The sequence below is a fragment of the Beta vulgaris genome, chromosome 8, assembly GCF_026745355.1.
Source record: "Beta vulgaris subsp. vulgaris cultivar EL10 chromosome 8, EL10.2, whole genome shotgun sequence".
NCBI lineage: Eukaryota > Viridiplantae > Streptophyta > Magnoliopsida > Caryophyllales > Amaranthaceae > Beta > Beta vulgaris.
The window spans coordinates 61,054,426-61,078,150 of NC_079209.1; the positions used below are offsets into that span (position 1 = coordinate 61,054,426).

A 23,725-nucleotide genomic window follows, 5' to 3' on the forward strand; every position below is an offset into this window, starting at 1 on the left:
TTGATCAACCAACTTTGTTAAGTTAATTTGCACCGTTATATATGAAAAAACATAGTTAAGTGGGTATTTTAAATTCGTCTCAATATGATGATTTTAAATATCAAATTTTTACTTACATACAGTAAGAGATATTGACATTCAAATAAATGGCTCGATAATTGTGAAAAAGCAAATGTTACGATCAAAAAAATACAGAGGTCATATGAAGTGAGCCATACTTTTTAACAAAGTATGACAAACCCTTGTTAACGAGTGATAACTTTTGCTACCTATAATACTTTCTCCATTTCGTTTTATATGCATCAAAGGAATATTTTATATTTCATAAAAAAACATGGAAAAGAGAAAAATGGAAGGGGAAGGGAGAGGATGGATAAGAGAAGGATGAAGAGTTAGCTCATGTGGTAGAACACTCCCCTTTGATCTCTGAGGTCAGGGGTTCGATTCTTACCCCCAGCATTATGTAGGGATATTTTCTTAGCATGCTTTATCAGTCAATTTCTAAGGAAGAGGGAGGGAAATGTGTTTTCCCTTCTTTTTAAAAGGAAAATGATTTTCACCTAAAGCTCCCCTGATGAAAATATTGACATTCAAATAAATGGCTCGACAATTGTGAAAAAAAGCAAATGTTACAATTTAAAAAATATGGAGCAAGTAAAGCTAATTATTGGCAAGGACTAGTAACGTTAGTAAAATTATTCAAATGCCATTACTACCTAACATAGAAAATTATCACATGTAATAGTGTTACTGCTTATAAATCTAATACTTCTTCCATTTTATTAAGTCTGTAACATTTTATTTACAAGTTTACCAATGCATTTGGTCATAACTTATATTTATTGGTATGAATTATAAATTTTGTAAATATAGATAAAATTCCAACAACATCTTACTGTAGTCTGTATACCAACCAAAATTTTCTACTTAAAGTTGATACCTAAATTGCAAAAATTAAGACATTTCAACCCCTAAAAAGTAAAAAATCAGAGGAAGTAATTGTTAAGAGTAAAAGTTATCGCTTGTTGTTATGGGTTTATCATTCTTCCACTTTTTTACCCATACAAAGCTGTCCATCGTACTCATACACTCCATGTGGATGTGATTATAGGCCATAGCTTAATAATAACTCATGACATTAGAATTTTGCTTTCTTTTATTTCTATTTTTGGAATTAGACCACTAATTTTCCATCATACATACATTCAACTTTAATATAAAATAATTTTTTTTATGTTCTATAACATTGTTTCTCTTAAAATTATGTGGAAAAAAAAAGGGTAAACTAATAAATACCGCAGGGAGTAATTTGTATAAATTTGCCTCATAATCCAATGGTTGGAGCTCCCACCTCCCAACCTTATGATCGTGAGTTCGACTCTCATCATCCCCATATTTGAGTTATTTGTGTGGATATATACTTTTGGGTATAAAGAGGTGATCATAGGCCGTGCTGTGGCAAAAAAATTTGTCCATTGGTCGGGCTGGGCCAAAATTCCGTGTCCAAAGCCCGCTATTCCGGCTTAAAATTAGCGGGCTTTTCGGGCCAAAATCGGGACGGGTCAAAGGCGGAAAATTTTGGATCCGGTCCGACCGCAGGCCAAAAATTCTGCCCAAAACCCGACCCAAAAACGGGTCGGGCCAAAATGATCACCTCTAATATAGGTTAGGATCTCCTTCTTACCTCCTATCTTATAAGGTTGAACCTGTTTGGACCTGTTAATTACTGATTTTTTTTCCCTCCTAGCCTATGGGAATGGAAAAAAAAACAAAGGAAAATGGGGAGAAAGTATACTCCCATATTCGGTATGGGAAAACTTTTCCCATACCATTTACTTGATATGATTAGATGTAGCCCATATATGATTTAATAGCTAACTGATATGATAAGATATTGTTATGATATGATATAAGATTTCAACTAACAAGCCTCCCAAAAAAATATATGAAAAACAAGAAATTTATAATTTTTTAATATTACTTTTGTCATAAAAATTACATAAATGTCATGGTATTGGCCCATACCTGGTATGAGAATATCATTACTCGAAGGGATAAAAAAAGCACAATATTTAGCTTAATTAGTACAAGAACAAGTATAAAAGGCCTAAAAAGGGCCTTAAAATAAAAGAGAGATATACCCCACAAGTAGGTCACTTTCTTGGGCTTTGATTCTATTGGCCGGTCACCGTCCTCTTCTGTCTCTCTCTCTCCTCACAAAGCGGAAGTCAGCAGTAGTATCAACCATAAAATCATTCTTGGAGCATCTTTTTTCCCCTCAAATATTCCCTTACATCCCCAAATGATTAATTAATTTAATTAAGGAGTACTAATTAAATGTTTGTATTTTCAACAAGTTTTAGATAAAGTGGATGTAAATAATCAATTAATCATTAGTTCATGTGGATGATAGGTTTAAGACATGATACATTTAAAGACTAATTTTGCTCATTTGAAATTCTCATTTTTCGGAGATTTTACATGTTTGGATGATTTTTATTAGCTATGAGCAAAGAATAGCCCTATGTATACCATGCTTACGGTACATTCGAGTGTATGCTACAAATTTAGTACTATAAAACTTTAAAAGTTCGTCCTGTTTTTTGTAATAAGCATAGTTTAGCTTTTATGTTTCACAATATAGAATTTTAACCACTATTATATTTATATTTATGAACAACAAAAATTAATGAAAAGTTGATATTTAAAAAATATGCCCGCATGAATTTAACAAGATTTCACCCAATAAATTTTTTATTTATAGATAGATCACAGACAGTAAAAATCAGAAAGTGGGCAAATTGAAAAGAAACGGTTGAAAAATGTACAAAGATTTACATTTGAATGAAAAATTACGGATATTGTTCGATAAATAATTGTAAGTCCGCCTTATATAAGATTCTTTGTTATAATATTTTGTCTTTACTAATCTTATAAGAAAATGTTAGTGTTATCTTTATTTCCTTGTCCGTATATGAACCAAAAATAAACAGCAAATTTCCACCTGTAAATGATTCGTTGTAAACAAAACCCAATTTGGCAAATCACCCATTTTTTATTTTTAAATTTCTTTGATGATTTCCCATGTTTTCCCATGTTTGTTTCCTTAGTTAAAATTTCCTCCATCTTCAACCTTTTTCTTCTCATATGCATATCTGGGTGATTCTTATTTTTATGTCTTCATAAAGTATGTTTGATTTCTGATTAATTAAGATTTAATTACCTAAAATTTATAGTTTTTTTGATTTAATTACATCAAATTTATAATTTTTTTGTTCAACAGATCATCTATGTTGTGTGGGGTCCGTTAGTGATAAGCACGCCTGGCAGTCTCATAATTCCCTCCAAACGCCTTTCTCTCTCTTCCTCTCTTTCACTTTTCTTTCTCTCTCTTCCCAACCCTTTTGATGTTCTTCAATTGACAATTTTTATCATCAAGATTGAATCTTTTTTTCAATTTTGTTTTTAAAGTTCTTAGCTTTGGATTTGTACCATCTTCGTGACATAAGGTTGGTAATCTAATTAATCTTGATATTATCATTCATTTGTTAGCTTTATGTTGAATTTGTTTCAATTTGAGAATTGTGTTATGTTTGAAGAGATTGTTGTATATAGGAATTGTTAATTTTTGGTGGGATTTTTGAGAACTTGGGTGTTGATATTAATTTAATTTAAAATATTGGGTTTGTTATGTTTTTGAGTTTGTTTTTTTTTTTGTTAATGGGGGGAGGTGGGTATTTGTTAGATTTGGGTTTTGATTGGTTTTGAGTTTAGCTGATCTGGGAAATGGATTAGGTTGATATGGGTGTTCTTTTTTTTGGCAAATGTGATTTGATTCATTTTAGAATTTTGATTGGTGTATTGGGTGTGGAATTCAATGATTTTATCTGGGTTTTGTTGATTATTAAATAAGGTGAAGAGGGTGGATTTCAGTGCCTTGGAGAAAATGTTGTCTCTTCAAATTGGATGGTTGTGGAAATTTTTGGCATTTTCGAGATCCAATGAAGATGCATCTTTCATTTCTTGTGTCTGATTGAGTGATAAGTCTTGTCACCTTGCCATTGTCTTATGCTTTGGGATTTGTATGATATTAGGGTCTGATTGTCTATTTAGCTGCTATTTTCTAAAGGTTTTGTTTCTTAGATAGTACCCACCAGATGCTGTCATTTCCTTTTGTTTGCGAGTTCCCGGACCTGTGAATTCGGTGTTTGGCGGCTGCAGCGTTTTACTACATTCGAATGTTTTGTGGATATAGTGTAGTGTATCTAGATTATGCTGTCTGCCACACTTTGCTTCTCGGCTCATTGTATGCTGGCACTATGTAACTGTCAATTTGGCCTAAGATAGCTTCAAATTATGTACTGAAATTTGATGAAAGGCCTGAAAATTAGATTGCAGAGCTTATTTGGTGGGGAGGGGGAGGGAGGGGTGGTGGTGTGCTGTTAGTTTTACAATATCCTGAAGTTTGAGTGGCCTAGGTTGGGCTAATACCGGATTCTTTTTAGAACAATTCCTTCAGAGGCTTAAGTTTAGTTGCAACTTGGGGTTATTTTCAAAGTCTGCATTTGCTGCTATCTGCTGGGAGCCTGTGACTATTTTCTTGGAAGCTCTAGAAAAAAAATTTAAATGTGTAAGTACGGGAGAAGACTAGGTCAACAATAATGAGGTTCAGCGTGACAGTGAAACTTGTTTTTAGCTCTTTCTTTTGGGCCTTAATGATCTTTTGCTACTTCGTTGAAGTCACGAGAGGCAATTTGGTATGTTATAGGTGCCTATGCTGTGCATATTTGGATTTATAACTCTTCGAACATCAAATCCGGCTATTCAATATATAATGCAATGTATGGTAACTGGTGAGTATGGACAAATTGAACAGAGTTGAATCTTTTATGAAATGCACAAGACTGCTTGATGAGAAACCATACGGATGACCCAAGGTGGAGTCTAAGATCTATAAGCGGCACCATTATGATCAACTGATATATCTTATTCTTCCCCCTAGTCAAAGGCTTGTTGATCTATTGTTACATTGTAATGGCTATATTAGACCTGTCCGATGTTTCTGTTGAAGGAAATATTTTTTGAGTTGGGTTTCAGAACTAAAAAGGTTGTGAACTTGTGCCTCCTTGATAGGTTCTTAAAATTTTTGAAATAGTTTCCCTTAACTGGTACTTGTATATATTCGGATAATTTGTTCTCAGTGCCATAATGAAGAAACTCTATGAAATTACACTTGTAGCTTTATAAGTCCAGCACTCCAACTGGATTAGAGTAGAGGTTAGTTCTTGAAGAAGAACTCTGCTTAATTCTTCTAACTGACATAGCAATTCAATTCGGGATGAAAGGTTTTATCTACAAAAATTTGGTCTCAGAGACTCAGATTATCTAGGGAGTATTGAGGCATATTTTTGTTGTTTATGCTTTTTGCTTGAGATTTTTCTATCCGCAGCGAGTCTTTAGAACCTTTTTTTTTGGGGGTATCTGTATTACAATTTTTATTATCTATTCTGTGATTTGCTTCTATTGTTATTTCTATCTTTCTTTCCTCTTCTTGACCGTCCCTTTTATCTTGTCGTGCACTCTTAGTGTAGATAGTTAGAAGAAACGAGAGTACTTGAAACTTACTTCCTGATGCCTTTGTTTATTTTCCCAGGTTCTATTGTCTGCTACTTGAAGCAATAACTTTCTGCTGCAAATATATCTGTAAATTTTCTACATCTTACAATGTCAGTTTCCCTGAGAGATCTTGATCCAGCATTTCAGGGAGCGGGTCAAAAGGCGTATCCTTTATCTTATGAATATATTGGAGTATCTGCTTTTTAAGTTATCTTTTCTAATTCGAACATATTTTTGCTGAACTAAGCCATAGTTCGTGGAACCTTTTTTTCTGTCATGTTTTTGCTGTGGTGGTGGTTATTATTGTTATTATTATTAATATTATTATTATTATTATTATTATTATTATTATTATTATTATTATTATTATTATTATTATTATTATTATTATTATTATTATTATTATTATTATTATTATTATTATTATTATTATTATTATTATTATTATTATTATTAGTTGTAGTAGTAGTATTAGTAGTAGTAGTAGTAGTAGTATTAGTAGTAGTAGTAGTAGTAGAGTAGTAGTAGTCATGGCCCCATCACAGAGGTACATATGCAGAAAGACAAAGCTATGCCAAATGTCGAACAACCAGGATATCTGGTATAAACCCACAAAAAATTATAATAAATGGAACATAATTTTAAAAGCAAACAACGATAAAGAACAATAAAGCATTACAATGTTGAAGAAATGGTTATAGGAGTACCCCCTGACATGTTTTAAGTATATGAGACACAATGCTAGACTTAACAAATGCATCACGAGACATGTTGCTAGACATAGCAGCCATATTCAGTCCTTAGCAAAACATATTGGAAGACCTTTTTCTGGCAAATCTAATCGTCTATCCTAATTCTGGATTTTTAAGACCTTGTACTTCTGTTCTTTACACACTTTGTTATAACATAAGTTATTTTGGAATTGGATATTTTGGCTTTCCATTCTCCATTGAGCAAGAATATGTATGCACCATGTCTTTGTTGACCTTGACAACTTGTAGAGGACTGGAAATATGGCGCATTGAGAATTTTCGTCCTGTACGCGTTGCGAACTCTTCCTATGGAAAATTTTATACAGGGGATTCTTATATTATTTTGAAGGTAAATATTCTAACTCCCTACACATTTTCCAGCTGCCTTTTGTTTATCCATCTGTCTATCTCTTCTCAGGACATTCTCTATTATGCAGTGTGCTATATGAAGTCAATGAGCTACTTGTGCGCTCTGTCTCTCCTCTTTGATTGAATTTAAATAATTGAGAATGGCCTATGATAAGCATTACATTATGTGGTAAAAGTTGTTTGTGACAAATGTGAAATGATGATGATATTTTTATGGCTTGTTATAGAATATTGGGGATATTTAAATAAAAGTCGAGGTGGACCAAGGATGATTGGGATGGAAACGGCTAGAAAAGGACATGAAAGAATTGGGTCTCCAGGATCATACTGTACTTGGGCATAAGTGAGTAAGGATCACATGAGTGACTCATGGGGATGACATCTTGGTTCATGTGGCTAGCCCCCAACTTATTGAAATTGAGGCTGCTCTGATGTTGTTGGTGTTGGTGTTGTATGCACTAGGATATAGTCCAGCTTTCAAATTTGATGCTGGAAACATGGTGTATATCATGGGCGTTTGATATATATATGTGTGTGTATGTGTGTGCAAGCACGCGTGCGCGTGCTTGTGTATAGTTCTCATGGTTTAGTATGCCTTATTGTCTTCATCTTGGTTATGGGAAAGCTTTCAATATTCATGCCCGCAATTTATCCTTACAGAAGCTTTTGACCAATTTCTTTCTTAGATCAGCTAGCTAGATATTTGTATTGAAAATATACAGGCATATAGATCCATTTGGAATCTCCTAGATTGATATGGCAATTTTAGTCTTGGCATTAGTTTGGGGGTTAAAGTTATCTATATCTTTTGTGATGAGAAATTCTTCTTGGAGTTTAGTTGGGAATAAGGGAACTCATGGAAGATTTTGATGTAGTTCTAGCTGTGTGTATGTCGAATATCTTTGTGCTGACACTAACAGAAGTGTTCTTCTGTGAGGTTGGTAGGATGAGATATCAATAAGTTTTCGTGGGACACGAAATAGATAGGCTGCCATATTGCAATGTACATATTACTACCAATTGATACTAAAGATCATAATGTTGCACATGCTTTTACACTCATTTCAAACGTAGTGGATATTGTTAAGTTTGAAGCAATGATGAAAAGTAAAACGATAGAGGTGGAAGTTAGGTCTCAAAATTTTGGCATAGGGATATTGGAAGTCAGCTCTGTGGTTTCTTAGCTGGTGCAAGGATCCTTATTGTTCATGTAAATAGGAGGTTATATGGGTTGTTGAACCTTGTACCTTTTTATGAATTGTGAACTGTTTAACGCTTAGCTGGTAATCTTGGGGGGACTAAGAATTTTGCTTGGTGTGTCACTTGTCAGTTCAATGTGAAAATATTCCAAATTAGTATCTGGGGAAGTTTTAAATATTAGTATGCTGTATTGTACATCAAAGTAGAGCGAACGGCATCATTGTAATAGTCTCCAGTGTTCTTTGTTTTTTTCACCTACCATTATGTCTGATCACTGATGCTTGTAGCAACTTCTGTGGGAGGCCCCTGGATCTGGACAGGGTATTCTGCACTTGATTTCGAGAATGTACATCATGAGGTTGCAGTTTCATAAGCTGGTCTAGGAGATGAATTCTTGGAATACCATCTCTGTTTATGTGCTTAGATGTATGTTTGCAGCGTTGCCTTTTTGCCTATGTAAATATGAGTATGTTGGTGTATTTATATCTTTCCCTCTCTTCCCCGTGCTTATGATCTTGCTATTGGCTTGCTTGTCTTCTTGGCCTGTACACTATGTTTTGGGTAGATTGGGGTTTTTTTTTGCACTTCTGCTTCTTCTTTTGGTTGTATATATTCCCCTGAAAAGTTTTTAGTTTACTGACCCTTGTATTGTTTGCTTTTGCTTTGTCAGACAACAGCATTAAAAAGTGGTGCATTACGTCAAGATATACATTATTGGCTCGGCAAAGATACTTCTCAGGTAAGTCTCATTCAGTCTTTCTATCCTTTCCTAGTCTTGGTAATACATTTGCCTGTACCAATTGAATTATTGAACAACAGTTGACTAGAATGGTTGTATTTTCTTCATCTTGTGAGTTGCCTATAAATCTTGACTATACATAGATAATCTAGAACTTTTTGTGGGATAAATATACATCAAAAGTTTAAGGATCTTGATTCTCGTAATATAGGATGAAGCTGGTGCTGCGGCCGTCAAAACTGTGGAGTTGGATGCTGCTCTGGGAGGTCGTGCGGTCCAATATAGAGAGGTGCAGGGCCATGAAACTGAGAAGTTTCTTTCATATTTTAAACCATGTATAATTCCCTTGGAAGGTGGAGTTGCATCTGGTTTTAAGCATCATGAAGCTGACCAATATACGCCACGCCTCTATGTTTGTAGAGGGAAACATGTAGTTCATGTAAATGAGGCAAGTTAATAACCTTTTCTTTTATGATGCTGGACCACTGGAATAATAAGTGAGTTTGACATGTTACAACTCTCTGTCTAACGAGATGATACTGTGCGTGCAGGTTCCTTGTACCCGATCTTCTCTAAATCACGATGATATATTCGTTTTGGACACTGAATCCAAAATTTTTCAATTCAATGGCTCCAACTCTTCCATTCAAGAGAGAGCTAAAGCATTGGAAGTTGTTCAGTATATTAAAGATAACAATCATCATGGAAAATGTGATATAGCTGCAATTGGTAGGTCTATTTTCTGAAGGAATGAAACTCTTTTAATTTGTTGTAATTTGTCTTATCTAAAATTTGTCATTGTGCCCCTACCTGTATCTTGGGATCTTTTATGTGCTCTGTCTCACAGAACGAACCGGGCAAGAATTAGGCAACCAAGTCCTACTATTAGTGATTGAATACATAGGGATAAAGAGAACTTCCTTCACACTAGAACATTATGTTCATTTAGGGCTAAGAGAGAGACCAACTGATAGGAGTCCTGTCTCCTGTGACAAAGAGCCCGATGCCGGTCCTTCCTTTTTAGACTAGTGGCAAGACCCTAAGGTATTAATCTAAAAAGTCTTATCTGGAAGCCACACCAAGCCCTCTTACACCATTCCGTTACAGGTGTGCATAGGTGGTTGGCAGTAATCGTCTTTAGTGGAAGATGCTTTTGAATACTGTTTCCTTCAGTAAGAAATTATCAGAAGCATGCACTGGATTTGGGCTTCCTGAAGTAGCCCTCAAAAGCTTATATCGCATCTAATTCTCTTTGGGTAAAGTTTAAGGTGGGTATGGGATATCGGTGTATGGTCATGGTAGAGTGGCCCTTCTTCATTCTCTTTCTTGGTTAAAAGTGGTGGTATTCCTTTTCAGAATATCCGTTCTTAGAAGGACTCCTCACCTTGGCAAGTGGGGATTTTTTTTTTAGGCGTGGGCATTAATTAGTGTTTTTTCTTCTTTGTAAGATCCAATAGCCTATGGAGGCAGATTCGTCTTCTATTTCTGCAGATTCCTGAAAAGCACACCTAAATCCTGCCTTTTCCTAGCTGCAACTTATAATTGGAAATATATGCCTAAAATAGGTGAAGGCTCTCATTTGGGCTACCTACATGCATTCATTAGAGTTGAATAATAGTGAATGATCGCTGGCCGAAGAACTGATGCCACCTATTGCCGTTTGTCTTGGTGAGGAATCAATTTTAGGTGTTTGTTTTTGTATAGCAAACTTACTACTTATATAGCAAGCTTATTACCTATTTAGGGTGCATTCTCTTCACTTGAACTTACCAGACGTTACTGAGTTGCAAGGATATCTTAGATGTGTCTTGCATCTTCCATACGAGTTTTGGTAGGCATAGATGGTGGAAGATCCTCTGCTACTCAGCTTCTTTGGCTGATTTATAGTGTTGGTGGCTGGAGAGAAATGATAGTATCTTCTGAAATCAAGTCTCTTAATCAATTATCTAGACAGATGGAGTAGTAATCCTTTCTCTTCAGAAGCCTGCTTCGAGGGTTTCCTTTTAGGGATCGTTTGGTTCAAGATATGGAATGGAAAGGTAATGGATACAAATAGAGGAGGGGAATGGTAACAAAGATGGTTACCTTTATTGAGTGTTTGGTTCAAGCCAAGGAATGGAAATGAAGGGTAACCATTAACTTCAAGTAATGGATTTTGTTACTTGAGGGGGAGGGAAGGTAACAAATTGGGGGAATCCATAACCATCAAGTAATGGTAATGGATTGATGAGGGGTTGAACCAAACAAGAAAAAAGAGAATCGGTAATTGATTCCGTTTCTTGAAACCCAAAAATAGTGAACCAAATGACCCCTTAGAGTTTTTCTGCCTGATCTACAACATGATTGTTGTTCTTGAGTTCTTTTTTTCCTAATTAGACATGTTTTCATCTCCAAATTCTGTAATTTTCCCTTCACTATTAAGTTTTATTTCCTATGTAAGAAAAAAATACTTTCCAAAGATGATGTAACTTGTGATTGCTTCTGAGTTTGTTCTGCAATGCTTTCCCAGAGGATGGGAGGTTGATGGCTGATGTTGAATCTGGTGAATTTTGGGGTTTTTTTGGTGGTTTTGCTCCACTACCAAGAAAAACAGCTACTGAAGGCAATATAATGGCTGATCCTACTCCTGCTAAGCTTTTCCAGTAAGGCCTTTTAATTACTGTTAATTGCTTTTGGTTCTCTTGTAGTTATTCTGTGTATTGGCTTTCAGAGGACCAATGTAGTCTGCTCATGTATTTTATCTGTGTGCATTTCAAGTGTTGAGAAGGGACAGGCAGAACCAGAAGAAGCTGATTCTTTAACAAGGGATCTACTAAATACAAATAAATGCTATATTCTGGACTGTGGTATTGAAGTTTTTGTATGGATGGGAAGGAATAGCACTCTCGATGACAGAAAAAGTGCAAGTGGAGCAGCTGAAGTAAACCCTGATCCTCTTTTTTCCCAAAAAAAATTCTTTATCCTGCAAACCTTGTATAATCCTCTTGTCACTACTGAACAGGAATTGCTTAGGAGCCTCAACCGACCAAAGTCTCATGTAATCCGTGTAATTGAGGGTTTTGAGACAGTTGTCTTTAAAACAAAATTTGATTCTTGGCCTCCAGCGGTCGAGGTTGCTGTATCTGAAGATGGAAGAGGCAAGGTTGCCGGTAAGTGATTTGGATATACTGATAGATCGTGTTCTGAAAAGTATTAAAATCAGGCCTTGTGCCACAAGATAGCGCTTTTTTTTTACTCCATTGTTTTGGATGGTGATTTTCTTCAATATTTTACCTTTTGTATGTGAACCATCGAACTTTTATTTGCCTATCCAGCTCTTCTCAAACGTCAAGGTGTCAATGTGAAAGGCCTTGTGAAAGCTGAACCCGCAAAGGATGAACCTCAAGTATACATTGACTGCACTGGAAACTTGCAGGTAAAGAACATATATAGATGCCATCAGTTAGATCATATCTGATAGCACCACATTACCCCAAATTTTGCAAATGGGGACTTTGTCACTGTTTTATGAGTTTGTATGAAGCACTCATAGAACGTAAAGACTTTCATATTAGCATGTATTTTTTATGTTTATTTGTTTGTATATATTTGAGGTTGACCTGCTTTTGAATTTTGAAAGCCTTATCTCAAGCCCATCCAAGTGCATGTTGCATAGCTTCTTCTCCTCTTTTTATGTTCTTATGTTTTCCTGTACCAGTATGTGTTTCAAGTTATAAGGCGTTTGGCACTTCAGCCCATTCATATGTTCGAATCCTGGTTACAGACTTACAGTTATTATTGCAGCAACGGTTGCCTGTAGGCCCTGTATAGATATATAGATACATGCATTGTTTGTGGCTAAGGGTTGAGGTCAAAGTGATATCTCTTAAAGTTTCTTTTGTGTACCCGTAGTGGCAGATCTTCGACTTTCCATTTCAAGCTAACAAGATGTTCATCTAAAATCATGTTTTTAGATCGTGATTATAGTTATAATAGTTGTAACTTGTAATGATTGCCTGCTACGGAAATATGCAATGTTGACGTCAAAGGGTCACGGTTTTAATGTTCTTTGTGTGTACCTGTAGCGGCAAATAGTTGACTTCCTTTTACAACTTGGAAAACACTGGCACAAGTTGTAAATTGAAGTGTTGGATATGGATGTCATCACATGTTGGATTGTTGAGTTGTCTAGTACTCGAGATACAAGAAAGAGTCAAGTTTACTTAGAGTGTTAAGACACTGTCAGATGCATAAAAGGCATCACATTTACTCTCACGGCCCGTTTGGTAAGAGGTCATAAATGGTGGGAATGGTAATGCATTATACTATTATAGTGTAAATTTGTACTAGATATCCAATGTCATTACCTATGGTAATGCTACTCCATCCCAAGATATCCATTTTCTTCTTAAAATCTTATTACTATCCATTACCACTTGGGAAGGTGCCAGGTGGTGTTGGGTGGTAATGGAAATTTATAAAGGGATGCCCATGTTTTGTGATAAAGTTTCATTCCCATGGACATTGACATGAGAACTTATTTATAAATTTACACTAAATTTCATTACTATTACCACTATTTATGACCACTAACCAAACGCGCTGTCAGGGGAAAGAAGATTGGTATATTATAGGGTATGTGACATTCCTCAATCTGTAGGGTATAGTATTGAGCTGTCGTAAGTTTATGGCCTTAGGAGAAGATTATTAGCGAGATTGCCTGTCATTACAAGCATTTAAAGCTGACAGTAATAGGATACAAGCTCTTGAACATACATCTAATGACTAATGTCTCCGCTTGTAGCCATAGGCTAGTGATAGGTCAAGGGTGGGTTACGGTGTCATATTAACAGCATGGGAAGTTGCGTAGGATTTGTTACTCGAAACTTCGTATGTATATCAAAACCTTGTGTATCTAAAGCATTGTCTCTAAGATAATGACTTACAGTGACTTGATGAGTTCCCAGAATTTCGACCATGGGCATCTTCTTATAGCAGTGGATATTAGTAGTCTATTGGTTTGAGAATAAGGGAATGACTCTAAAGGTGATGCTCCTGTGATTAAATGATGATAGGAGCTTGTAGGATCGGTTAGTGTGAAATGATGGAGGGTTGGCTTCCGACCAACATGTCTCCTAAACTTTTCACTCCCTGGTATGCATTGTTTGGCCCTACCTTTTCTTTTGCACTTTACCACCTGGGAAGCATTGTTTGGGGATCTAATAGTAGCAACCATGAGCCTACCTATTGACGTTACAGGGCATGGCAAGTTTTGTGGGAGAGAAGGATGCTGTAATATGGAACATTAGTCTTAAAACATTTTCTGCATTGATTGCGCCAATTTAGAAGGTGCACCCAGTTGCAGAGTGTTCATCATGCACCCTGTTATTTGAGTTTAAACTGTATGTTCTTTTTATTCAATGTTCTTTTCATTACAACCTATGTTCTTTTGAACATGTTGTTGTACGAAAGAACTTGAACCTATCCATCTCCTATAGGTTGCACAGAGATGGCTACGGGTACAAGTTCGGATTTGGGTACGGGGATGGGAAACGACGAGATTTCCAAATTTTAGGAATGGGATGCGTACCCATAAAGGACATGTATGGTACCGGGTATGGATATGAGTATGTGACCTAGTAGAAGTACTCGTGCTACATAGTCTCCCAGTACATACAAAAAGTATATGAAGCAATATGAAGAAGAAAATAAAGATGTTTAACAATAAATAATAAGTACAATTCAGAATAGGTATGTTTATAATTTAAAAGGTTGAATTGAAAAATTTCTAATGTTTTAAGTCTTGCTGCAATTGCATCGATGCACAATGTACCCCTGCAAGATGCCACTTCTGCAACTTTGTGGCCCATACCACAATTGCTGGGCATACAGAACTTTTTCTATGGTCACGAATACTTCTTCTTCTATAGACTTCCTGAGTGATAGAAAATCTTATGTTTCAATTTCTAATGTTATTTGTTACAATGTTGTTCAGGTTTGGCGTGTAAATGGCAACAAGAAGAATCTCCTCTCTGCTTCTGAACAGTCAAAGTTCTACAGCGGAGATTGCTACATTTTTCAGTATTCATACCCTGGAGAAGATAAGGAGGACCACCTTATTGGGACATGGTTTGGCAAGCAAAGTATTGAGGTTAGTGTATATCGTTTCCTTATGTTAGCAGTCTAGGGTTTGTCTGATTATTTTTGAAGCTGTTTGTAGATAAAAAGTGTATTCTGAAAATATAATAGAGCTCAAGGGATGGGGGTTGAAAGAGATGGGCACTAGTGGCCATTCAGTCAGTGGGCCTGTGGTTATTTAAGTGGTGTTAAGGGTGGGGAAGGGGAGGTGGAGGCGAGAGAAATGCAGAAGGGAAGGGAGGGTGCGGTGGCAGGGATTTTGTAGCGTCTGATATGGGCTTGCAAGAGGTGTTTGAGGGTAGATAGTAGGCTAGGGTTCATAGAGGGAACAAGAGGTGGGAGTTATGGTAGCCCTTGTATTGGTTTCCAGGCGTGTGAGAAAAGGAGTTGAATATAAGAGCTGCTGGGCTAGCCTCTGATATGTCCGAGGTTTAAGGTTCAGTGTTGGGTTCTCAGTTCTCCCAACCTCATTGTTGGCTGAGCTGTTGTAAATTGTAATCGGCTTATGGACCACTAAATAGCCTTTTGGGCTTGGGTCTGGTTTCCCTTCTTTATCTCCAGCCTTTCAGATACTGCCCTCCAGGGCTTACTAATATGCCAATCTAGGAGGAAATAATGGTGTGCAGAAAGACTGAATGAGCTTATTCTAAAAGAATTTGATTCAGTGCTCTTGCTAGTAAATATGATCTAACTTGATTCTCAATCTAGGGAGGTTTTCATGGGTCATTGCCTTGCATGGACATATTTATGTGTATTGCATTTCTAATTATCTATATTTATCCAGACATATACGCACGTAGAGACAAATACATAGAATTTTTTGCCTGGTAATGACCTCCTTGCTTTGCGCTGATCATGTAAATTATATATGCATACAGGAGGAACAAACATCAGCCACAGCCTTGGCTAGCAAGATGGTAGAAACAATGAAGTTCCTGCCAACTCAGGTACTCTTATACAACTTTTTTGTCCTGATTTTTTCGGGAGGCAGAGTTTTCTTTTTTCCATTATTAATCTATTATATATCCTTGAACTGATTTCTAATGCATTTGTTTCCACATATAGGCTCGATTTTATGAAGGAAGTGAGCCGATCCAATTCTTTGCTATCTTTCAGAATTTTATTGTTTTCAAGGTGGTCACTCAAATTTTATATTATTATCCATTGGTCTCTCTTCTTTGATTGTGCATGACATTTTGTGAGATATCAACCAGGGTGGACTCAGTGAAGGGTACAAAAACTATGTTGCTGAGAAAGAAATTCCCGATGATACATACACAGAGGATGGTGTTGCTTTGTTTCGAGTTCAGGGTTCTGGACCTGATAATATGCAAGCTATTCAAGTAGAAAAGGTGTGTATGTTTACTCATTCCCTGTGTAACACTTGCTTGATTATGACATGTCCAATAGAAATCCACTTTTGGTCTGGGGTAGGTTTAGGAGCCTGGAGTTTTGTAATGCGGTGACGCCCTCGAAGAAAACCTGTCAACTCCAAACCTCAGGAACTTAATCTTAACCTCTGAAGCATCCTTGAGAAATAAGAAACTTCTTTCGTCTGATGTCCATATGAAAGTTTTACTGTAGCTCCTAGAATGCAACTTCAACATTCTATTGCTCCTGTAATATTTCCCAAGAAAGCACTTAGTGGAAGAATATACTTATTCCTCCTATATTCCACATGTGTAACGTTTCATCCCGAATTCGTAGCAAAATAAGTCCAATTTTTGCAATTCACTTGCAGATATCTCTGCCATAAATGTGAAACAATCTCAGAACCACAAAATGAACATTCTCTAGTCACTCCTTTCTTCAGCTCACATGTTGTCCTCTTGTACAAAAACTTTTAACATTGCGGCGCTGTAAGTTTCCGTATGAAATTGGAGAGCGAAAGAGGATTTTATCTTCTAGATCTCTAGAGATTGGAATACCCTTTTCCCTTACAGTATGCTCCATGCTGGTTTGGCACAATTTTTAATATTTTGTTAAGTTGAGTTGGTCAAAAATTGAAATGGTTTGACCAGATGTTTATGTGAGGGTGAAATAATGTGACCCATTACCAAAAAAAAGGAATGGAGCAATCATTTGGGAACATCCTGCAAAGGAGAATGGTGAACACTATAAGGGATGGAGGGAGAATGAGTTAAGAAGAAGCACCACAAGATCTTCCTTCTTGCCTTTTATGTGGGAAAACAAAACCTTAACACACTCACAAATTAGTAAGTTATACCAGTTTCCTGTCTTTTAGGGTTTTGTCCATGCGCCTAGCTTGATTATCTGATTAACTAGTGTTTCTTGCAAAATGCAATGTTCAAGAAGAGACTACTTGCATCGAGTTGGCAAGAAAATGTTAAGGTGTCCATTGGGTTCATTTGGAAGATGCTTGCGTTACCAAGCAGGATTGGACATGGGTGACACCCTCTTTTGTCTAATTTATGTTTTTATTACTTGTTTGGAAACGAGAAACCTCAAGATGGGGTCTATGGTATTAGAGCTTGCTCTACTCTTGAGGCAAAGGGGCTTTGAAGGTTGCTGATGATAAGCGTATGTTATGGAAATAGGTTTTCTAGCTGGAATATGGTATGCAGAGGTTGGGTTGGTAGACAAGGAATTAATAATGGGATCAGCATTTGGAAGTCTTTAGCTTACATTGATTGCAACTCCATAGTCTTGGTGTTTTTCAAAGTCAACATGTGATTGATCCAAGCTGTGGTTCTGGCATGATGTTTATGTGAGCCCAACCTTTGATATTTCGTAGATTTAGGATTGCTTCATTCGAGGATGTTACGTCTCAGAATGGTGTCCTTGGACAGCATTTAAAGGAATTAAGATATTACTTTTGCAGTCTGTCCTACCCCCAAAGATTGAGAAGAAGGTTTATGTATTTGAGATGGATGGATGCTTTTGAGTGTCAGGATGTGATGCATCCAACTGGAGGATTGGAGCTTTTGCAACTCTACTGAAGGATTTGTTTTTCTCGAGATCTCTTCCAAAGCTATTCTGGAGTCAAATGTTCCTCTAGAAAGCCTAAATATTTTGTTCAGTACCACCTATGTGTGTGTTTGTGTGTGTGTTTTACTTTTTAGGGATGGGAAGGATGGGGCTATTGCGAGGCTCTTGGGAAGTGTTAAAATGTCAAAATGCGTTATTCCAGAGAATGCTGTACTTAAGAGAGCATACTTCAGTGAGTCAAGTCTGCAAGTCAGTGTAGCTTGTGTCAAAGGGGAGAATTGGCTGATACCTCTTGTCCTTAGGTTCCCTCGCTTTGCCCCTAACTATTCCCTCAGTTCCTCTGTCTGAGACTAATCTTCCTCTCTTGAAGTTAAACTCCATTTGGACCTTACACTTGGCCAAGGGAATGAAAATAAGGATGATGACTTTGCACAATAAAGCGTTTGAGCAGCCAGAGCTCCAAATCCAAGTGCCTGCAGACCATGCTATGTCTGGATGTTGATTTCTCTGCCTGTGTGATCAATGAATTAGGTTGTCAAGAGAACTGTCAAAACCCATATATCCGTGACAGAGGCGTCTCTTCCAAAAGCCGAATCTATATCCTGTCTGATCTGCAGACCAAATTTTCAATTCACATGATGGTATGTAGAGCAAAATACAACTCGCAAGAACAATAAAAGGATTAGAAAAGAACGTCCTTCAATACCAGAGAGTATTTTATTAGGTTTACTTGCTTTTACTCATTGTTGCTTTTTTATAAATTTTGTCCAGTAGTAACTTGTGTAGGTCTAGTTCTTGTTAAAATTTCATGATGAATTCATCTCCTGATCCATGCCTATACTTAAATGTCACCTCTTTGTAAATTTGTATTTGAGTGGCATATTGGCAGGTATCCTAGAAAGTTTGCCAAGCCATGATTGCTCCATAATTACTTTAATGGGCGTATCACATCTAGTTTGGATTTGTTGAATGCTAAATACTGGCCCCTTCAATGTTTTTTCCCCACATAGGCATAAAGCTGGAACTAGATTAATTTTCTATATAAAGAAGGTTTTTCGGGACTTTATCTTTAATCTTGCCAAATTAATTAGTTTTTCCAAATATTTTTCAGTAATTATGAATTATTATTTTGAGTGAATAATTCCTTTTCAACTTGAAACCGTTTGACAACAAATCTTCTGTTTTTACATACGTATATTTCCTGTTCCTAAATCTATATTTAGAGAACTTCATATGCTATACCATATACTCCATCCGTCCCATAATAGATTGAGCACGCAGAGGAATGGCACAATGTTATAGGAGAGTATAGGTGCTATTTCATATTCTACTCATGTTGGACAGTTTCTTCGCACCATTTTTGTTTTGGGCGATTGCTACTTATATGTATATACTTTCTTGCACTAGAGGTATTTGTTGAACTTTTAACTACAATCAAGGTCCTCTAACCAAATTGAGTGTCATACAGTTCTCGCTTTTCATTGTCATCTGTACATTTGGTGTTTTGTGTATTATCTAATCATGGTATATTGCTTCAGGTTCCAACATCTTTAAATTCTTCATACTGTTACATATTACATAGTGGCTCCATTGTGTTTTCATGGTCTGGAAATCTCACGTCATCAGAGGATCAGGAGCTTGTCGAGAGGCAGTTGGATATCATCAAGGTTCGTATATCTCTCTTTCACCCCTCCTTCAAGGAAAAGGTCAAAGAAAAAATGCTTTTCTTGAATATGTGGTGAGGCCATGTTACTTAATTTGCACTTGCTTATTGTTATTAATTTTTAACGGCAAGTTCATATGCTCTCGGTAATGGACAACGGGATGTTTGGATTTGTCTCCTATAGCTTATTAGTGACGCAGCCGATGTTTAATGAAGTCTACATGGTATATTCTGCAGCCAAATTTGCAGTGCAAAATACAAAAGGAAGGAGCAGAATCAGAACAATTCTGGCAGTTGTTAGGAGAGAAAACCGAATACCCAAGCCAGAAAATTTCTAGAGATCCTGAAAGTGATCCTCACTTATTCTCATGCCACTTCTCTAAAGGTATTTATCATTATTATTCATTATACCTTGTTCCATCATATATTGCTTGGCATTATATTTCTGCTGACTTCTTCCTGTTTTTTTCTTCGTTTCATCGGTGGTGAATTGTTGCTGATTTGCAGGAGTTTTGAAGGTGTGTATATTTGTAGCTTTATCTTATGTGAAGCAATTTTGTTTTTCAATATGCTATTCTCTTATTGTTCACTGTTGCTGATTAAAGTGGTGGTATAATTCGATCCAATGTTGACTTTAACATATTCATGAATAAAACTGGACTAACCTTCTGCAACTTCAATCCACTTCAGTTAAAGGGGACAATGAAAACACACCTTCGTGTTTGCTTTTTTAGCAATACGACACAGTATAATTTGACGTTGTAATTCATGAACTGCTTAGATATTTTTTTAAGAGATATTATTAGCAGATTCTAGAGACAGCTGTGGCTCACAAAACCTAAATATCAGATGACTGCGTGTGTTAGTACGATAACTTGTTTTCCATGCGAAGTTCACAGTTCACTAACAAGTGTGACTACAAACTTGCGTGTTTGTTGATATTCATGGATCTGTAATAGCGTAAATGATAGCGAAGAACTGTGCAATAGAGATTTTAGTTGTTTATTTGGAAATATTTGCATTCTTATATGATTTATTCAACGATGATACCAATTAGTGCAATTGAAGAATTGAACTTTAACTTTTCACACTGATTTTGTGGTGATGAAAGCATAGATAACTGTACAATACATTTACAGTGAATTTCTCCATATCTTGTAGTTCTTAATTATCTATGAACTTGTAGCTAATTGAGTGCTTATCACAGGTGGTAGAAATATATAATTTCTCTCAGGACGATCTAATGACTGAAGATATATTTATATTGGATTTGCGCTCGGATATCTTTGTTTGGGTTGGACAGATGGTGGATTCCAAGACCAAACTGCAAACTTTGTCAATTGGAGAGGTAAGAAATTTATAATTTTGTAGGAAGCTGTTTGTTGCTTAAACTGTCCTAAAATTGTTGCAATGTTGTTAAATGTATTCAAGATAAATGTTCTATGTACTGGATTAAAGGGGAATATCTAGTGTAGCAAAAGAGGGCAAGGAGACCTCATAAAGCTAGTAAAGAAAAATTGCTTGCCTGACATGCTAGATGTCATTCAAATATTTCACTACTGAACGCCAACTTGGGAACATGTTATTTATATCCTATCAGATTCTAGAGAATGGCCAAGCATGTTGCATATAGATCCTCTAATAGAACTTTCTCCCTTATCTCTTCAGAAGCTAAGATAATTAATGTGTGAATACAACAAGAGTTAAGTGTTTCTGCGAGCTAGCCCATTGGCCAGGTCCACTCCATCATCCAACATTAGAATGAAAGAGAGAAATAATTGATTATCTGAACATTATCTGTACTCTTCATGATATCTATGAGTGAAAATCTTATCTTTTAACATTTCTATGTTTTATCAAGGTTTTATTCCCTTGTGATACTTCTAAACTGTGATCCTGGTTTGTGACAGAAATTTGTGGAATGTGATTTTCTTCTAGAGAAGCTGTCTCCTAAAGTGCCCATATACGTCGTCATGGAAGGGAGTGAACCCCCTTTCTTCACTCGCTTTTTTACGTGGGACTCAGCAAAATCTGCTGTTAGTATTCTAATTAATCTTTATGGAATCAACTGCTTTATCTGAAACTCTGCATTACATACATCTTATTGTTTGTTTCATGCAGATTCATGGAAACTCATTTCAGAGGAAGTTCGCATCAATGAAGAATGGTGGGACCCCACCAGTAGACGTAAGTATCCGTCAGTGAAATACTTCAGTTGGCATATCCATCCTTGTTATAATTCATCTAAATTGGTATTGTAATTGTCACTGTTAAAGTCTTACATCTGCATAATTGTGGGTTTGATGCATTAGAAAATGCCTGTTGTATGTAAAATGTCTAAAGATGTTTACTCTAATATTCCCTTTTTTAGATGCGTCCTGATTGTATATATATCTGATGTAAATCCAGAAACCAAAAAGGAGAACCCCTGTATCATATGGGGGCCGGTCTAGTGTGCCAGACAAGTCACAGGGTCGTTCAAGGAGTATGTCTTTCAGCCCGGACCGTGTCCGTGTGAGAGGAAGGTCTCCTGCATTTAATGCGCTTGCTGCTACTTTTGAGAGCCACAATGCCAGGAATCTCTCAACACCACCTCCAATGGTTAGAAAGCTTTATCCAAAATCAGGCACCCCAGATTCTGCTAATTCAGCTCCAAAAGCTGCTGCTATCGCAGCACTTACTGCATCTTTTGAGAAAACCCCACGAGAACCTCTTACTATACCCCGCTCTCGTAAAGGTGAGCGTCTTTGAAATTTTCTTGTATTGGTTATGATTTTTCTTCTGCATTGAACTTGTAAAAATCTTTTTGTTCTATGCTAAAGTGAATGTAGAACCTCCAAAAGAAACACCATCCCCGGAGTCAAACTCAAAGGAGAATTCCATGGGTAGCATAGTAGAAGATTCCAAGGAGGACGAGGTTGAAGATGAGGAGGGACTTACAATACACCCATATGACCGTCTGAAGACGATATCGACTGATCCTGCTCCTGATATTGATGTCGCTAAGCGGGAGGTCTTTCTCTTCAGCTCTCTTAATACTTATTTGAGCACTTTCTTCTTGAACTTCACGCCTCCCATCCTACAAAATTACCCAAAAAGAGTGAAAATAAGATAAAATTTAAATGGAATAAGTTTATATGAATCTAATAATGTGGTAACCACTAATCATTATAGAAATTTAATAATCTTGGGTACTTATGACCCAACCAGAGGTACCTGGTGCTCAAAAAAATGGGTACCTGGTAAATGAGCACACAGATACACAGGTACCTGGTTTTCTTCTACTCGTCAAAGCGGGTACATTAAAAACTTGGTACCTGGTAATGAACGAGTTTATTTGAGTTGTATTTACCTAATTAGTGCGTCGTATAACTTAAATTGTGCATCTTTGCAGACTTACCTCTCTGCAGCGGAGTTCAAAGAAAAATTTGGAATGGCAAAAGAAGCTTTCTACAAGCTACCAAAGTGGAAACAAAATAAGCTAAAAATGGCCTTGCATCTGTTTTGAGCATCAGCAAGGTCTTGTTCTTCTGTTGCCGCAGTGCTTGACAGCCATTCTGACTGTCTCGTGTTTTTCTGCAGTGATACTTCTTTCATGTTGGTGTGAAGGGACAGCATCAGTGTTTTTAGGCTGCTTCTGCTCCCAATAACTTACCTTTTTATTGCACTAGATGGGTTTTGTTAGGAATTGTTCTCTGAATATATATTTTTTTATCCTACCCCTGCGCGGGAGCGGGTGGTTTGGTGCCTAGTTTTGGTTCTTTCAATTTTCTGTCATATTCTTTAGGTCACAGCACTGTTGTGAGCTTGCATTTTTGTTTCATTTCGGTCGAGTCTGTTAAAGATTGATTGAAGAGGAGGAATTATAGGATTTTCAAGGTCAATTCCTTTTTAGGTTGTACTGAAGAGCCAAGGTTAAAGGTTTGTACAGAAGAGTGTAAAAATTCTAGTTCAGAGCTCACATTTTTTTATAATAAGGTGTGCATTTCAAAATACCATTCATATGACTGCAGTTCCATAGATGTTTGATTTCTCTATTTCTTGTTTGTATGATTGGTGCAGATTTATAGTTTTGTACTTCGACTTCTTATTTTTGTTGTCAGATTCTGATGTCACAACATATAATTTGTTGCCATACAAGAAAGAGGGAAAAAAATGGGGCCAACTTCAACCATATTGTGTGCACCAGTAGTTTCTTCTGTTCTCTTGTGACCTTGTCTGCTCACATTGTTTATTACATGCATGATTATAAGACGAAACAAACATAGATAGTTGGATATCCATGCTTCAACTTACAAATTTATGCTTTACATATATAGA

At 36.6% G+C, this 23,725-nt stretch overlaps 1 protein-coding gene across 1 annotated transcript; it reads left to right on the top strand.

The window, feature by feature from the left end:
- The first annotated feature begins 2,978 nt into the window (after nucleotides 1–2,978).
- Nucleotides 2,979–23,403, top strand: LOC104902382 (villin-4). Its single transcript, XM_010690144.4, has 24 exons — nucleotides 2,979–3,187; nucleotides 3,284–3,509; nucleotides 5,654–5,780; nucleotides 6,618–6,717; nucleotides 8,608–8,676; nucleotides 8,888–9,124; nucleotides 9,228–9,405; nucleotides 11,186–11,318; nucleotides 11,434–11,596; nucleotides 11,678–11,825; nucleotides 11,991–12,091; nucleotides 14,651–14,806; nucleotides 15,672–15,740; nucleotides 15,859–15,927; nucleotides 16,008–16,145; nucleotides 19,281–19,409; nucleotides 19,643–19,790; nucleotides 19,913–19,923; nucleotides 20,613–20,753; nucleotides 21,316–21,441; nucleotides 21,527–21,592; nucleotides 21,815–22,142; nucleotides 22,228–22,418; nucleotides 22,800–23,403. The coding sequence occupies exons 3-24, from the start codon at nucleotides 5,725–5,727 to the stop codon at nucleotides 22,911–22,913; spliced, it is 2,871 nt and encodes a 956-aa protein (XP_010688446.1). The 5' UTR covers nucleotides 2,979–3,187; nucleotides 3,284–3,509; nucleotides 5,654–5,724; the 3' UTR covers nucleotides 22,914–23,403.
- Nucleotides 23,404–23,725: the final 322 nt, after the last annotated feature.